The 15,395-nt window shown below is 38.4% G+C and overlaps 1 protein-coding gene across 3 annotated transcripts in view; it reads left to right on the top strand.

Annotated features, from left to right (window-relative positions):
• Window positions 1-15,395, top strand: part of TRRAP (transformation/transcription domain associated protein) — a 75,277-nt gene that overhangs the window by 39,221 nt on the left and 20,661 nt on the right. For all 3 annotated transcript variants that reach the window (XM_064725556.1, XM_064725555.1, XM_064725557.1), the window contains 15 exons: window positions 252-398; window positions 1,537-1,739; window positions 2,421-2,542; window positions 3,375-3,588; window positions 4,350-4,529; window positions 4,857-5,003; window positions 5,625-5,744; window positions 6,040-6,327; window positions 6,884-7,021; window positions 7,404-7,516; window positions 8,025-8,160; window positions 10,482-10,673; window positions 12,507-12,702; window positions 13,292-13,557; window positions 14,240-14,340. In XM_064725556.1, the coding sequence (XP_064581626.1) occupies window positions 252-398; window positions 1,537-1,739; window positions 2,421-2,542; window positions 3,375-3,588; window positions 4,350-4,529; window positions 4,857-5,003; window positions 5,625-5,744; window positions 6,040-6,327; window positions 6,884-7,021; window positions 7,404-7,516; window positions 8,025-8,160; window positions 10,482-10,673; window positions 12,507-12,702; window positions 13,292-13,557; window positions 14,240-14,340 (2,563 nt within the window). The remainder of the gene's footprint in view (window positions 1-251; window positions 399-1,536; window positions 1,740-2,420; window positions 2,543-3,374; window positions 3,589-4,349; window positions 4,530-4,856; window positions 5,004-5,624; window positions 5,745-6,039; window positions 6,328-6,883; window positions 7,022-7,403; window positions 7,517-8,024; window positions 8,161-10,481; window positions 10,674-12,506; window positions 12,703-13,291; window positions 13,558-14,239; window positions 14,341-15,395) is intronic.

Consider the following 15,395-nt stretch of genomic DNA (forward strand, 5'->3'; position numbering starts at 1 on the left):
TTCCTGTCCTCCCATTTTGCTGTTCATCACACACTTGTGTGCAAAACTTTGAAATATTTTGATTAGTGCAAAAGTAACCTTTCAGACTTAGTCTAAGGACTAAAACTGAGACTGAAATTTTTCTGCAAATCTCTCCAGATTTCTAATGTTTGTAACCTGGGTAGTCCCATCCTTCTTTCATGGCATCTGTACCTTACTCAGGTCATGCCCAAGAGAAGTTTTAATTCCTAAAGCCTTGTTTTTATCTCTAGGGACTCTGATGATTCTGAAATCTGCATGCAGCAACAACCCCAGCTACATTGACAGGCTGATCTCCGTTTTCATGAGGTCCCTGCAGAAGATGGTCAGGGAACACCTGAACCCACAGGCAACAGCAGGAGCAGCAGAAGCAAACACAGGTATTACCTTGTACAGTCTGTTAGTGATTAGAAGTGTTAGAAAGTATTAGAATATCTTCATCCTAAAGGGATTCAAATGACTCTGCAGGGTTTGTGTGCATTATAACTTGCTGAAAAATACTTCAGCCTTAGTGAGTAGTGCTACCCCAAAGTATTGAGAGCTAAAAATGCACTTATGAGTTCCAGTTACCTGCTTAATATATGAATTTCATTATTAGCCCAACCTTTTCAGTGAAGGGTTAGTGAAACATTTGCTGAGCTGCAGCATAAATAGAAGTACTGAAATTCTTCAAAGCTTTAGAGGGTTGAGGGGAGAGGGGCTGAATTTTTTTCATTGCTTTGTGCTTTCACTGGTTTTTTTTACTCCTTCCTATTTTTTAATATTGGAACAAATGTGTTTGAATGAACTTGTTGAAGCAGATGCTTTAGCATCTCTTTCAGTCAGTATAATTCTGTCTGTTGTCAAATGAATTAGAAAAAATTAGATGTTCTTGTAGAAGAAAACTCAGTGCTGGTAAAGGGCCTTGTAATTTACTAATGAATAAGCTACTGAAGTAAACTTTGAAATAATTGTTGCTGTTAGATTTCCAGCCCATACTTAATTTAATTTTTGAGAACCTTGTAAATTTTATTAACGCAGAGAAACAACTGGAAAATTATTAAACTTCATTGATAAGCAAGTCAGGAAATTAGCTGAACAGAATTAGAGAATTAGCTGCATCACAGTTTCTTAAAGTTAATTGTTTTTCAGTCTTAGGAGTCTATAATACCTTTTAAAAAGATTTGTGGAAAGGAAGAAACAGACTTGCCTTTAGGATTTTGAATGGATTTGGTTTTGAAAGAAGTCACAGAATCATAGAATAATTTGGGTTAGAAGGAACCTTAAAGATCATCTAATTCCAACCCCTTGCCATGGGCAGAGGCACCTTCCACTGGACAGTTGTTAAAGCTGGCCTTGGGTTGTGCCTTAGTTGTGTAGGAATGTAAAGCAGTAATTCTGAGCACATCTCTGGGGATGTATTTCCAGGCAACAGATGATGCTGATATTTTTAAAATTACAGCATCTTATCTGGAAATTTTTTTCCTAGGTGGTTCATAGGTGAATACACAACTCTAACCCTTTTTTTTGCATCCATAGCAGGTACAAGTGAACTGGTAATGCTGAGTCTGGATCTTGTGAAAACTCGCCTGGCTGTGATGAGCATGGAAATGAGGAAAAATTTTATACAAGCTATTCTAACATCTCTTATTGAAAAATCCACTGATGCCAAAATTCTTCGTGCAGTGGTAAAAATAGTTGAGGAGTGGGTGAAGAACAATTCCCCAATGGCAGCTAATCAGGTAAATTGAGTAGATGAAGTCATTATTGCTCTCAAATACTAAATAACTCTGGTTAGCCAATATAATTCATCAGTTTTGACAATGAGGTTTGTAATGATCTGTTATATATGTTTAGATGTCCTTGATGGTATTTAGACTATTTTAATTCCCTGTGAAAATAGCTGCAGCTATAGATACTTGGCATTTTATAGGCTTATATTTGATGTTTGATCTCAAATGCTGCTTTGTGGAGAACTTCCTTTAAAGTTTTAAAATACACTTCACATTAACCTGGATAGAAAGACTCTTCAGGGGGAAGATGACTAATGCTGGTATAAATTGTGCTACTCTTTAACATTTTGTGGCCTCCTCAATCTGCCATATTTTTGTTAAGAGTTGAGCTCTTTACAGCCTAGTGCTGTACAAAAGGACCTACACTTTTTATAATATATATCAGAATTTTTTAATCCCTGAACAACTTAAACTTATTTTTAGTCACAATTTTAAAATTCTCCAGCATATATTAAAAGGATGAGTGCTTGAGCTATTTTTATTTTTAAGAACTATGACCTACCAAGCTCTTTTTCAGTACTTTAGAAGCAGAGTCCTGTAGAGAATGGCTGAGTTGTAATTTGAATGTGCTAGTTCTCTGCATGTGTTAAGATGAATTGACAAAATTAATCATGTGTTCTTTTACCACAGACACCTACTCTCCGGGAGAAGTCCATTTTACTGGTGAAAATGATGACTTACATTGAAAAGCGTTTTCCAGAAGACCTTGAATTAAATGCTCAGTTCTTAGACCTTGTTAACTATGTCTATAGGTAATTATAGCAATTAATCACTTATTGCAGCTTATTGGTTCATAATTTGTACCATATATGAACTTTAGAACATGTCATCAATCCTTTTAGTCTGAATTAAGGGATTTTTTTTCCTAAAATGCAAAATCAATTCACTCTACTGAGACCACAGTGCATATTTATGGAATGCAATTTGAAAACAGGAGTTCCTTAGTAAGGATTTTTACTTGTGGCACTGATGAAATACCTCCACCCCAACTTCTTTTCCCAAAATACCAAAGCATCCTTGTAGCTGACTGTGGTTACAGCTAAGATCTGTCTTTTCACATTCATAGGATGTAAAGATTATTTTCCCTTGAAACTTAATTGTAAATTACACTTTCAGGAGAGTAACTTTTTCTAGGTAGACTTGAAGATTTGAATCACAATGAAATAATTAAAAGAGTCACCTTACCAACAAATGCCAGGTATTTAATGATGTGCTGCTGCTTCACATTATTTTGCAGTCACTTTGCTGCTGTACTCTGCTGGTTAACTGTGCAAAACTTTGGTGTGCACACAATGCTCAGAAAGTTTTATCAATCAATACCATTTGTTATTTCAAACAGCATACAGATGTAGCTCAGTGTTTCACAATTATGATAAGATTTTATCCTGAAAGAGTATTTCTGATAGTTCTGGGCAGTTTTACAACAGGCAGCAAAGTTTTCTGTGCTGTTTCTCTCAAGAACTGCACCTGGTATTTGCCACAGAATTTACAGAATGTAATTTCTTGCGGCTTTTAGTCCGTTATACAAAACCTAGGAGTCTTCTCTTTCTAATGGCTCTGTTGTTTAATCTTTATTCATTTTAGGGATGAGAACCTTTCTGGGAGTGAACTCACAGCTAAACTGGAGCCAGCTTTTCTCTCTGGTTTGCGCTGTGCCCAGCCACTCATCCGAGCCAAGTTCTTTGAGGTCTTTGACAATTCCATGAAACGCCGCGTGTACGAGCGCTTGCTGTATGTGACCTGCTCCCAGAACTGGGAAGCAATGGGAAATCACTTCTGGATAAAGCAGTGCATCGAGGTAGGGAAACTCCTTGTATCAGTTACATCCAATTAGATAAGTGTTTTATTCCTTATTTTTTCTTGTTGGGTGTAAAGGCACTGTGTGGTGTGCGTTTTGCAGAGTGTATTGTCTGTATCAAAGCTGAAAATACCTAGTCTGCTGCCTCAGCTCCTGTGGTGCTTAAAAAAGCTAAACAGTGAAATGCTGATGCTTGGGAAGTGGCTTTATATAAATGTTTAAATCTGTTTTCTCTGCCAAATAATGACCAGGTTAATACTTCTTAAGGAAAACAGTCTCTTGTAATTGATAATGACTGTGGAAAAAAACCCAAGAATTTTTATAGGAGAAGGTTCCAAGAAAACTGTTAAAGCTGGAATGTTTCCTAACAGTATGACAGCTGTTAGGTGGGATTGCATTGAAATGAAATTGCATCTTTGCCTAGGTTATTTAAAATAAAATGGGACAAAACCTTTTATTTTAACAATTTGCATATTAAAGCATGAATTTAAGGTATCTGTGAACATCCATTTTAAGGATAAAAAGTCTGTATTTATTAGCAGATTGAGGGCACTTAACACATGTGTTAAAAAGTACAAAATTAATAGAATCTCCTAGCCTTTAGGCCTAGGAGATTCTATTAATAAAGGCGATAAATAGGCCTTAAACTTACTATTGCAACTTTTATCTTCTTTTTAAATATTAAACCATGGTGATACTTTCTTTGAAGTTCTGCAGTGAAATATATGTTCAAAAACTCTTGTTATTTCTCCACGTGGCAGCTGCTGTTGGCAGTGTGTGAGAGGAACACCACGATTGGCACCAGCTGCCAGGGGGCCATGCTGCCCTCCATCACCAATGTCATCAACCTTGCTGACAGCCACGACAGGGCAGCCTTTGCCATGGTCACTCACGTCAAGCAGGAGCCTCGGGAGAGGGAGAACAGCGAATCCAAAGAGGAGGTAACTGATGGAGAATGCTGTGGAGAAAGCAATCTCTCTGATGGAATTCAGCTCTTCCTAGTTTCTCATCAGACACCTTTGGAGAATGAGTGATGATTGTTCATGTCTCCCATGGTTTAAGCATGCTTGGGTCACTCAGAACTCCCATTCATTCATTTAGTCTTTACTTCAGCACTCTAGGCAATTACAGATTTGAACCTGGAGAAGGAGCAGAAACAGTGAGGTCTGAAATAAATTGATCAGGAGGATGTTTTCTATTGTGGAAAACAAGCAAAAGTACACAGAAGACGCCTATTTTTATGTACTGTGTTGTTTATTTCTGTGTAGGATGTTGAAATAGACATTGAATTGGCTCCAGGAGATCAGACCAGCACTCCCAAAACGAAGGAACTTTCAGAGAAGGACATTGGCAACCAGCTGCACATGCTGACCAACCGGCACGACAAATTCCTCGACTCCCTGCGGGAAGTGAAGGTGGGTGCAGCTTGTTGGTGACAAACCACTTTAATCCTGAAACTTCAAACTGATCTGAAATTTTTTTTTTTTTTTTTTTTTTATATCTCACATTTCTCATTTTTTAGCTGAGTTTTCTTATTTAGACATCTCTTATAATCTGTTGTGTCTTATGGTAAAAAATGCTTAAGCCTTCATTTCATTGCTAGTTGTTACTGTATCCCTTTCCTACAAAATGAAATATCATCCTCCTTCACTCTAAGTATATTTTAACAATTCATTTCAGAAACTACTGATGGCAAACACAGGGTATAGGATGAAAAATGTGTATCAGCATCTTATGATTAAATAATTTCTAAGAAAATCATTTAGCTGAAAGCTATGTTTAAATAACTCCACACTAGCAGCAGCTCTATCCAATTAACCTGATGATTCCTATTACTAAGATGATCAACATCTTCCATTTTTCCTTCTTTTTTTTGATGGTTGCAGTAATGAATCAGAGTCTTGATCAACATGAAAGTAGGATTAAATTTTTGTTGAAAAGACATTAGTATTACTACTGAATCAACTGTATAACTGAACTGTTTTGCCACAGGATTAATTGTATTTTCCTGTTTCTGTACATCTGTCTGTTTCCAGACGGGAGCGTTGCTGAGTGCCTTTGTTCAGTTATGTCATATTTCTACACCTTTGGCAGAGAAGACTTGGATACAGCTATTTTCACGACTTTGGAAAATCTTGTCTGACAGACAGCAACATGTGAGAACCTCTCTCTCTCTCTCCCATTTGCAGATTCCTCTTTGTAAATGACTGCTGTTCCAGGAAAATGTGTTTGTGTGGTGACTTTGTTCACTGGCTTTGAGATGTTTGCCGTTCTCAGCCTGTTGAATGCTGTGTACCTGTATCAATACATCTTTTGAAAGAAATACTCTTTCATTTTACAAAGAGAAATGTACTTATTGAAGGGTTTTTCCCTGTACTAGAGAGACGTTAAATCTGATTACTCTAATTGAAGAATCTGAATAGACAGATAATATGGTGTTTTTTCTTCTAGGCTCTGGCAGGTGAAATAAGCCCTTTCTTGTGCAGTGGAAGCCATCAGGTGCAGAGGGATTGCCAGCCAAGTGCCCTGAACTGCTTTGTGGAAGCAATGTCACAGTGTGTTCCTCCCATTCCCATCAGACCTTGTGTGCTGAAATACTTGGGGAAAACTCACAACCTCTGGTTTCGTTCCACACTCATGCTGGAACATCAAGCCTTTGAAAAAGGACTCAGTCTGCAGATTAAACCTAAACAGACAACAGAATTTTATGAGCAGGAAAGCATAACTCCTCCTCAACAGGTAGTGTTATATTTATTGAAATACCTTGTGAAACATGAAGAGAAAAACCTAACACTGACAAATCCTTGACTAAACCATGTCCCCAGTGTCACATTTTACATGTATTTTAAATACCTCCAAGAACAGTGACTCTAGCATTACCCTGGGCAGCCTGTTCCAGTGCTTTACAACCTTTTCAGTAAAGACATTTTTTATAATATCAAATCTAAACCTCCCCTGGTGCAACTTGAAGCTGTTTCCTCTTGTCCTATTGTATTATTGACTTGTTTAAAAATTTTGGTTTTTTATGATTTGATCTGTTGTGTTAGGGAAGATAGGCAAGAGTCAGTGTACAAGCCTTAGGATGTTTTTGTCATGCAGTGTTGTTTTCAGTACATGGTTCTTACTAATTTCTTCCCTTGTAGAGTTTTAAGGAGAATTTTAATAAGTTTTGTAAGCCCTTCTCTGTTTCCATGTCTTTCTTAGCTTGTCTCAGTGTAGAACATGGGGTTTGCTACCTACTATGCTTTATAAAGACAGCTTAACTGTGGAGAAATATGTGTTCTTAACCTTGCAGGAAATCCTGGATTCCCTTGCTGAGCTCTACTCTTTGTTGCAAGAGGAAGATATGTGGGCTGGGCTGTGGCAGAAACGCTGCAAATTCCCAGAGACAGCAACTGCCATTGCCTATGAACAGCATGGCTTTTTTGAACAGGTACAGTCTTGATTTTAGTAATTATCTGAGTAGTTCTACTGTCAGGATAAATATTCTGGTCAGCAGAAAAGACTTCTGAATATTAATTATTAACTTCAGTCTTCTAAAATGGAAATGCCATGGCTTCTCTGCTGTCTACAGTAGTAGTTTGAGACCTTTTAATACTGAGGTAAGGTGAAATTTTTGTGCACACCCATCAGATTTTCATGACATTTGTCAAGCTGTCAAATAATAGCTATATTCAGGAATGAATTTAACACACTTGACTTTTTTTTTTTCAAGTCTGTGAAGGTTTTCTTATCACTTGTTCTTAAAAATAAAAGAGTATTGAGTTATTGTGTACATAGCAGATGGAAACCTGGAATGGTTGAATTTTCTTTAGGCACAAGAAACTTATGAAAAAGCAATGGAGAAGGCTAAAAAAGAGCACGAAAGGAGCAATGCTTCCCCTTCCATCTTTCCTGAGTACCAGCTCTGGGAAGACCACTGGATTCGGTAAGACTTGGAAGCTGATGTGGAACAATTCTTTTATCCTGCAATAGAAACAAAATACCCTGCTCTTGGTTTAAAGCATTAGTTATGAGAATAAACTTACCTCAGGACTTAGCTCAGATACAGAGAAAACCTGAGGGAATAAAAAAAGCTATTTTGTATTCCCTTAACAGAGCCTCAGAAGTGATATGCCTGAATTGCTGTAAAAATGTAATTTGCTATTGGTGGAAACAGACTGGAGTTAAAATTTGTTTTTCCTATTTAAAATGGTTGTTCTGGGAGACACAAAATGCAGCTCTTCCCTGTTCACAGATTTCTGTATTATAACTGATAATAAATAAATAAAAAAAAGTCTTCCCATCTGGATAAAACTTCTGCAGTGCTTGCAAAGCTGTTTGTAGACGAACAAATACGCAGATAATATTCTGATACACAAACATTTATTGTCATTTTTATTGCTATTTTTGGGGTTTTTTGGTAACAAAATTGACACTGCATTTGTTTTTCTTAGTTGCTCAAAAGAGTTGAACCAGTGGGAGCCTTTGACAGAATATGGTCAGTCCAAAGGTCACATAAATCCTTACCTGGTGCTGAAGTGTGCATGGAGGGTCTCAAACTGGATTGCTATGAAGGAGGCTCTGGTGCAGGTGAGTCAGGGCTTTTTGTGCTCATGTTTAGTTTCTCCTCATCCTGCCTTGGGTGTCTTCATTCTGACTGTTTTAGGAACCATCCCATGAGAATAAGCTGGTGGTTATTGCTCTTGAGGCTGCTGTAAAATGCCAGGCTGCATGGACATCTTGAGCTTCTTGGGGCCAATGGCAGACTTCTGTTGGAGTTGCCAGTAGATTGGAATTTTTTAAAAATGTTGTATAAAGTGTCACTAATCTAAACAAGATGGAAAACATAGGGGGGGGTTGTGTTTTGATTTGGCTTTTCTTTGGCTTGTTTTTTCTGTTTTAAGGAAATATATTCTCTGTTCGTGGTAGATAGAGTTGCTCGTCTGATGAGGTAATATAGAAACATTAACCAGATGTAAAACTGAAATCTAAAAGGTGAGAATACTGCATTAAATCACAGTAGAAAGGAACTTGCAGATCTTTCTTGCACTGTTGTATACAGTGGGGCAATACTGGAATTACTGTGCTAAAGATGCCAGAATTTGCAATAAAAGGGTGAAGTACATATTTAAAATACAATGTGAAGCCAAATGTCTAAGCAGCAAACTGCACATGCAACAAAAACTGTCTTATGGGTGCTATTTACATTTTAATTAATTTCTTTTGTTCTTATAACACTTAGTATTCTATGTCCTATTTAAGTATGCAACTTCAGAGGCTAAATATAGAAATATATGAGAAAGCTTTAAAGCTTAAAATAAGAACTATATTGTACAGTATATTATAAGCCTTGGGCTTGAAGAGAGTGAAATAGATCATATCTGACAGCTTCTGGTTTTGGACAATTGCAAGTTGAGTGGAAGTGACAACCCTGAGTAAGTGCTGATATGCTGTAGCTGCAGTTGTATTAAATGAAGTATTTTCAGTAATGAGACGTTTATTTTATGACTGAGGAGAAGATGCTGCTGAAGCCATAAATGGAGCCTTTGTGACTCTACTCAGGTTCTTGTAAAAGTGTCAGCACACGTTTGCATAAATATTGGGATCTGAAAGAATAATTGATTCTATGCTGCTGTACCTCACTACTCCAATTTTATTGATATTCTTGAATGTTGCTGTTTCTTGTCAAGTTCCATGGTTGATTCACAAGAGAGGCCAGGGATGATGGCAAATATCTATCAGTTTTTGTAAATCTTTGTGAAAGATTTTTAATAATCTACTCATTAAAGCTGAGCTATTAAAACAGCAAGTAGCCTTTGATAGGACCCAAGACTCATTTCCATTTGCTCACACTGCCATTGTGTTTAATGATCCAGTAGATAACATAATAAAGAAGGAGATTATTTTCACTGTGTAAGTGTAAGGATGCTACCTGGCACTTTCTCTTTGCTGGCTCAGGCGTAAAAGCCAGTTGAGGATAACAGGAATAACAATTGTAATGGTCACCATACAGTTTATCAGCAGGAGGATAATGCAGGGGGATTTCTGTGTTGCACATCAAACCATAAAGAGCTTGATGTAAAGTGGAGGAAAAAGAGGTGAGAAAGTTGTAGATTAAAGGCCTGCAGTGTCAGCTGGTGAACACTGGCTCAGTGCAGGTTTGCTGTAAAGTGCTCACAGAATTTAGGTGCTGCACAATTCAAGTGCTTTGCTGGGTTTAGTTGCCATATTTCTACTGTTCCAGAGTTCTGAGGAAATGGTTTAAAATTATTTTTTAAATTATTTTACCACTGTGACCTGACTTTGTACCTGTGCTCAGGAATTACTTTAACATAAATGAGAAGTTGGTTGTGATTACTTGAAAAAATATCAGCTGTTTATTTTCATAAACTTATCAGTGCCCTAGAGCAGACAGGGCGTACAGTGCTGCATGATGTGGGACAGGTAGGCACAGGATCCTTTTAGGGGAGAAATTGCCATTACATGTTCTGGAGCCCTTGAAGCATTTCAGACTTGTGTGTGTTATCTGCTGAGAAGCATCTTCTGGCTTTGTGCAGGGTGAATGGTTTGCTGTGACCATCCTGCTCCTGTGGCAGGGCTGCTTTGGGCTGGCTCAGCTCTTTGAGATGCATTACAGTTGTCAGAATAAAAATACCCCAGCAGCAGCTTGGGCATGGGCACTGCTACTCTTGTGCTGAATTGGCAATTGATGTGCTAGCCTGCCCTTGCCAGTAACTTTAGGAGAGCTGAAACTCCTCTAGTGACATAAATGTTAGCACTTCAATCTGATGTTTTTAAAAAATAAGATTATTTTTAAAACATCGAAGCTGTTTGTTTAAGAACGCTTCAAAAAAATTACCTGTTTGAGTAGGAACGATCTTTACTGGATATTTTTCCTTTTCCACAACCAGGTGGAGCTGAGTTGTCCAAAGGAGATGGCCTGGAAGGTGAACATGTACAGGGGGTACCTGGCCATCTGCCACCCCGAGGAGCAGCAGCTGAACTTCATCGAGCGCCTGGTGGAGATGGCGAGCAGCCTGGCCATCCGCGAGTGGCGGCGCCTGCCCCACGTCGTGTCCCACGTCCACACCCCCCTGCTCCAGGTAACAGCAGAGCTCTCGGCTCCAGGTGTCCTCCAGCAGCTGCAAGTGTGAAATATTTTAGTGTATATGATATGGATATATAGTACTGATAGTTTCTGCATAATGGGATTTTTGTTTGAAGTTGCAGAATGTGTGTTTCTGTTCCTTCAAAGTACTTGTTGCTTATCAGGAAGAGCTTGTAAGTGATTAAACCCACCTTTTTTCAGATATCCAGAAATGTTTTTGGGAAGCACCTGGCACAATTCTGATTATATGGAATATGTAGATTAACTATTAAATGAAATGAAATAACATGTTTTACATGGTGAGAAACGAATGGTTGTGTCCTTGTAAACTTTCACACACGTCTTACCATAGCAAAAATGGATTTCTGTTTCCTTTGAAATAAAACATCAACACCCCATTGTTTTCTCTATGATTTAATCATGTAAATAATTAATTTTGCAACTGTAAGAGAATAATGTTTGAGAGTAGAAGTATAATCAAACAGAAGTAGATGCCTAAATCCATCCTTAAAAAATCTGATTTGGCCTAGAGTTACTTTCAGAAGATTCTTAAAAATGAACCTTGTCTCCTCTGATCTGTGTGGAACCAGTGTGGAAGTGGGGCTGAGGCAGAATCGTGCTGGGCTTGGCAGTGTGGGATTTAGGCAAAACATTCCATTCATTTGACATTTAGGCTTTGTCCCTGTTTAGATACCCTATAAATATATACCTGACAAAGCTCTTCTTCCTGTGGAGGGAACCCTTCATCTCCAGGGGAGAAATTGTGGAATAGCTCAGTTTTCATAATGGATAATTTCTTGATGGGCCATTGCTCAGAGATCTGACACTGAGCCCTGCCTGTGGAAGTGCACAGGACTTTGCTTTGAGTTCTCTTTGATACAGAGGCCTCTGTGATTGTGTTTAAGATCGGTGGTTTCATTCTGTGTGTGTGATTCATAACCAATCTGCACCATATATGAAGGGGTCTCTATAAAATGATTGCTCCTGTGGGTAGAGCTCACACAGCAGCTCATAGCTTTGAATTTTTATGATATAAATTGATGCATCAGATAAAGTGATTGAATATGGAAGTTTTCTCCATATTCAGAAGAAGTTTTCAAGTAAATAAGTACAATTTGTGAGCTCACACAATACCATTAGATGGCTTCTCAATGAATGTAATTCCTTCCTGCTAGGATTTCACCCATATCTCAAATTGCCCCCCTCCCCTACTCAAGAATGGCAGCATCTGCAGCAGGAAAAGATTAATATTGCTAAATAAAGTATTTAAGTGCTTTCAGATATCAATTAAAACAAGCTTTTAAAACAATCTAATATGTATATATCCCTCGTGAAGAAATGATAAATTAGTCAGTGACTGACAGAGGTACAAATGCAGCCTCGAATTTGCACTGCAGTAATTACTTTTTTTAAATATCAGATAGTATGTGATTAAATACCCATGAGAAAATTAAATTTATGTGATGAATGGGTGTAGGATGAAGGTTAAGCTATTGTGAGAGCTGATACTGAGATGATTGTAGGAAAATATTACTTTAATTTATTTTGTTTCAAGAGATTTCACTCTATAAATTTGGACTGCCTTTTTTTTCTCAAATAGTTATCTCATTTGGTTGATTAACAGTGAATACAACTGTTATCTGCCAAGTGGTAGCTTAGAGAATACTACACTGGCTTTATTGTACTACAGGTAATTAAATTCCATTAAAGTTTGTGGGCCTTTTCTTCAGGTGGTTGAAGTTTTAACAAACTGTCTGCTGCCTTTAGTGGGTTCAAGACTGCTGCCATCTTCTGTTTGGTCCTTATTTATATTGTTGATGTTTTCTAGGCAGCACAGCAAATAATTGAACTTCAGGAAGCAGCCCAAATAAACGCAGGACTGCAACCAACTAACCTGGGGAGGAACAACAGCTTACATGATATGAAGACTGTTGTGAAGACTTGGAGGAACAGGTTACCTATTGTGTCAGATGATTTATCCCACTGGAGCAGCATTTTCATGTGGAGACAGCATCATTACCAGGGTAAGTCTGCCTGGTCCAGCATGCATTCATCATAGAATTTTCCAGACAACACATATTGTATTTGCAGGGATCCCTCTGCCAGGGAGGAATGAGGAATCTGAATCAATGTTCTCAGAAGGCTAATTTATTATTTTATGATACTATATTATAATAAAGAATACTATACTATATGAAAGAATACAGAAAGGATCCCTAAGAATGCTAAAAAGATAATAAAGAAAACTCCAGACTCTTTCCAGAGTCCTAACACAGCTTGGCACTGATTGGCCAATGAGTCAAAATAACTCACACCAGAAACCAATGAAGCAATCTCCAAACACATTCCACGCATGAGTGCAACACAGGAGAAGCAAATGAGATAGGAATTGTTTTCCTTTTTCAGGAGAAAAATCCTGGGTGAAGGGATTTTTCAGACAATGTGAATGCCACAAAGACCTAATTTCTTGGTGGCTGATTTTGGTGAATTGTAGTTTTTATTCAATTTTCATTGAAATGTTTGATTATCTTAAGTCATGTGTGTTGCTGTGTAAGGTGCTGCCCTCTGTGTAACACCATTTCCAATGGCAAACATCTCACCTTGCCTTCCCAGCCATTGTGACTGCCTATGAGAACAGCTCCCAGCACGACCCCAGCTCCAACAACGCCATGCTGGGCGTGCACGCCTCGGCCTCGGCCATCATCCAGTACGGGAAGATCGCGCGCAAGCAGGGGCTGGTCAACGTGGCCCTGGACATCCTGAGCCGCATCCACACCATCCCCACCGTGCCCATCGTCGACTGCTTCCAGAAGATCCGCCAGCAGGTCAAGTGCTACCTGCAGCTGGCTGGAGTCATGGGCAAAAATGAGTGCATGCAGGTAGGGCAGCTTTGCTCCTGAAGCTGTTGTTGGGTCCTGTAACCCCATGAGCGTCAGATGCATTGATCTAAACAAGCTGCCTGTATCCAGAGCAGGGGCTGTGTTGCCTTGGCCATGTTATAGCCTGCAGGGAGTGTTGCTTTGAGTCATGCTGGCAGTCCAATGCAGTTGATGTCCACTGTGAATATATTAAAAATTAGCTGACCCAGAAGTAAAGTGGGACTAGGTTTATTTAAATCTTACAAGATGGATAAATGGAAAGACTTTAAAAATGGCATTATTTGTAATGGGAAAAAACAACACTGAGTGTCTGACTCATGAGTGATGGATGCTGTCAAACTGAAGTAACATTGTATGTGTTGAAAACGATAAAACGTGATTTTAGGCAAAACCCACTGGCACGTGGGTGACCAGCAAATGAACCTTGTAATATAACATAAGTATAATTGTAACATAAGCAAGGTGGGAAGATAACCTGCTAAACGTTGCCTGTAGTATTTGGTTTGCATAGGGCAGTGGAAACTTAAAATTGTCAGTCTGTATTTTTTAAAATTAAAACAAAATACTTGAAAGTCATGCTGTTTAAATTTCAAGATAATATTTTGGCTGTTGTTTTATAGCACTTTCATTTAACAAAGCCTTCCCTCTCAAAAGACTTTTCTCACTAAGGCTTATTTAACAGGGTCTTGAAGTTATTGAATCAACCAATCTGAAGTACTTCACCAAGGAGATGACTGCAGAGTTTTATGCTTTAAAAGGAATGTTCTTGGCACAGATTAACAAGTGAGTATGCTGGCTGCAAGAAGCACTAGCACACATCTGAAAAAAAAATGTAGTTGAGGTATTCAACACAGTATTTGAGCAGAAAAGCCATTCCCTGTCTTTATACCAGCGTAAAATTTCTCACTGCTGTGTAAGAAAGTAAAAGTATCTGTGAGAGTTCCTTTGCAGTTTGGAGATGTAATGATTGGTCCTATATTGAAGCCTTGTAGGACAGAAGAAGAAATGGTTTTGCTTTCCACTGACAGGCATTTTACTGTTCTGAGGGAGATCTCTCTTTAATTCAATAAATAAATAGCTCATCAATCAATTTTTGTTTGGTAATGCCAAAAAGACCCCTTCAGATTTCAAGAGCACTTAGTGGGGATGGGATTTAATGACAATTTTGTTATGTGTTACATGTGGGTGGAATAATTCCTTTACCACTGCATTGTGGCCACTTATAGAATGAAATCCATCAGGTCTCAAGCTGTACACTGCAACCTCACATAGCAATTCAAGTCAGGAAATGATGAATATCTTCTTCTGTGGATACAAGAGAGGATTTTAAATAGGCAGACTGCAATTACTTGGATGGAAAGTACAGTGGGCTTTTATATGGTCACTGGCTTAATTGTAGTTGAGATGTAAAGAGAAGAAAGTGTGCCTCCCCTATATTGTTAAATTTTTAAAAATTCTTGCAGAGAATTGTCTCTGTTTGTTCCTTCAGGATTAAATGGATAAAGGTTTCTGGTTAAAAACGTGGTTCTGATGTACTTAGAGTTTCTTAATCTTGCCAAAAACCACACAAGCATTTTTTAGCACTACAGTTGAGGTCAGGAATTTAGGAAGGTTTCAGTTAGGACCAGTGGTAGTGTTGAACCTGAAAATGGGACTGCTGATTGATTACTTGTGTGTCAAAGAAACTGAAGTTAAAGGTCACCTCTGCTGCTGCATCCTCCTGTGCTGCCCATTGGCTGGGCAAGGTGATAGAAACCATTAAAAAAAAATCACCTCAGGTGTCAAGAGTGATGGATTGTAGAGTGGGAGAAAGGAAAACGGTCAGGGAAGTTCCTTTT

Source organism: Zonotrichia leucophrys, chromosome 14 (genome assembly GCF_028769735.1).
Source record: "Zonotrichia leucophrys gambelii isolate GWCS_2022_RI chromosome 14, RI_Zleu_2.0, whole genome shotgun sequence".
NCBI lineage: Eukaryota > Metazoa > Chordata > Aves > Passeriformes > Passerellidae > Zonotrichia > Zonotrichia leucophrys.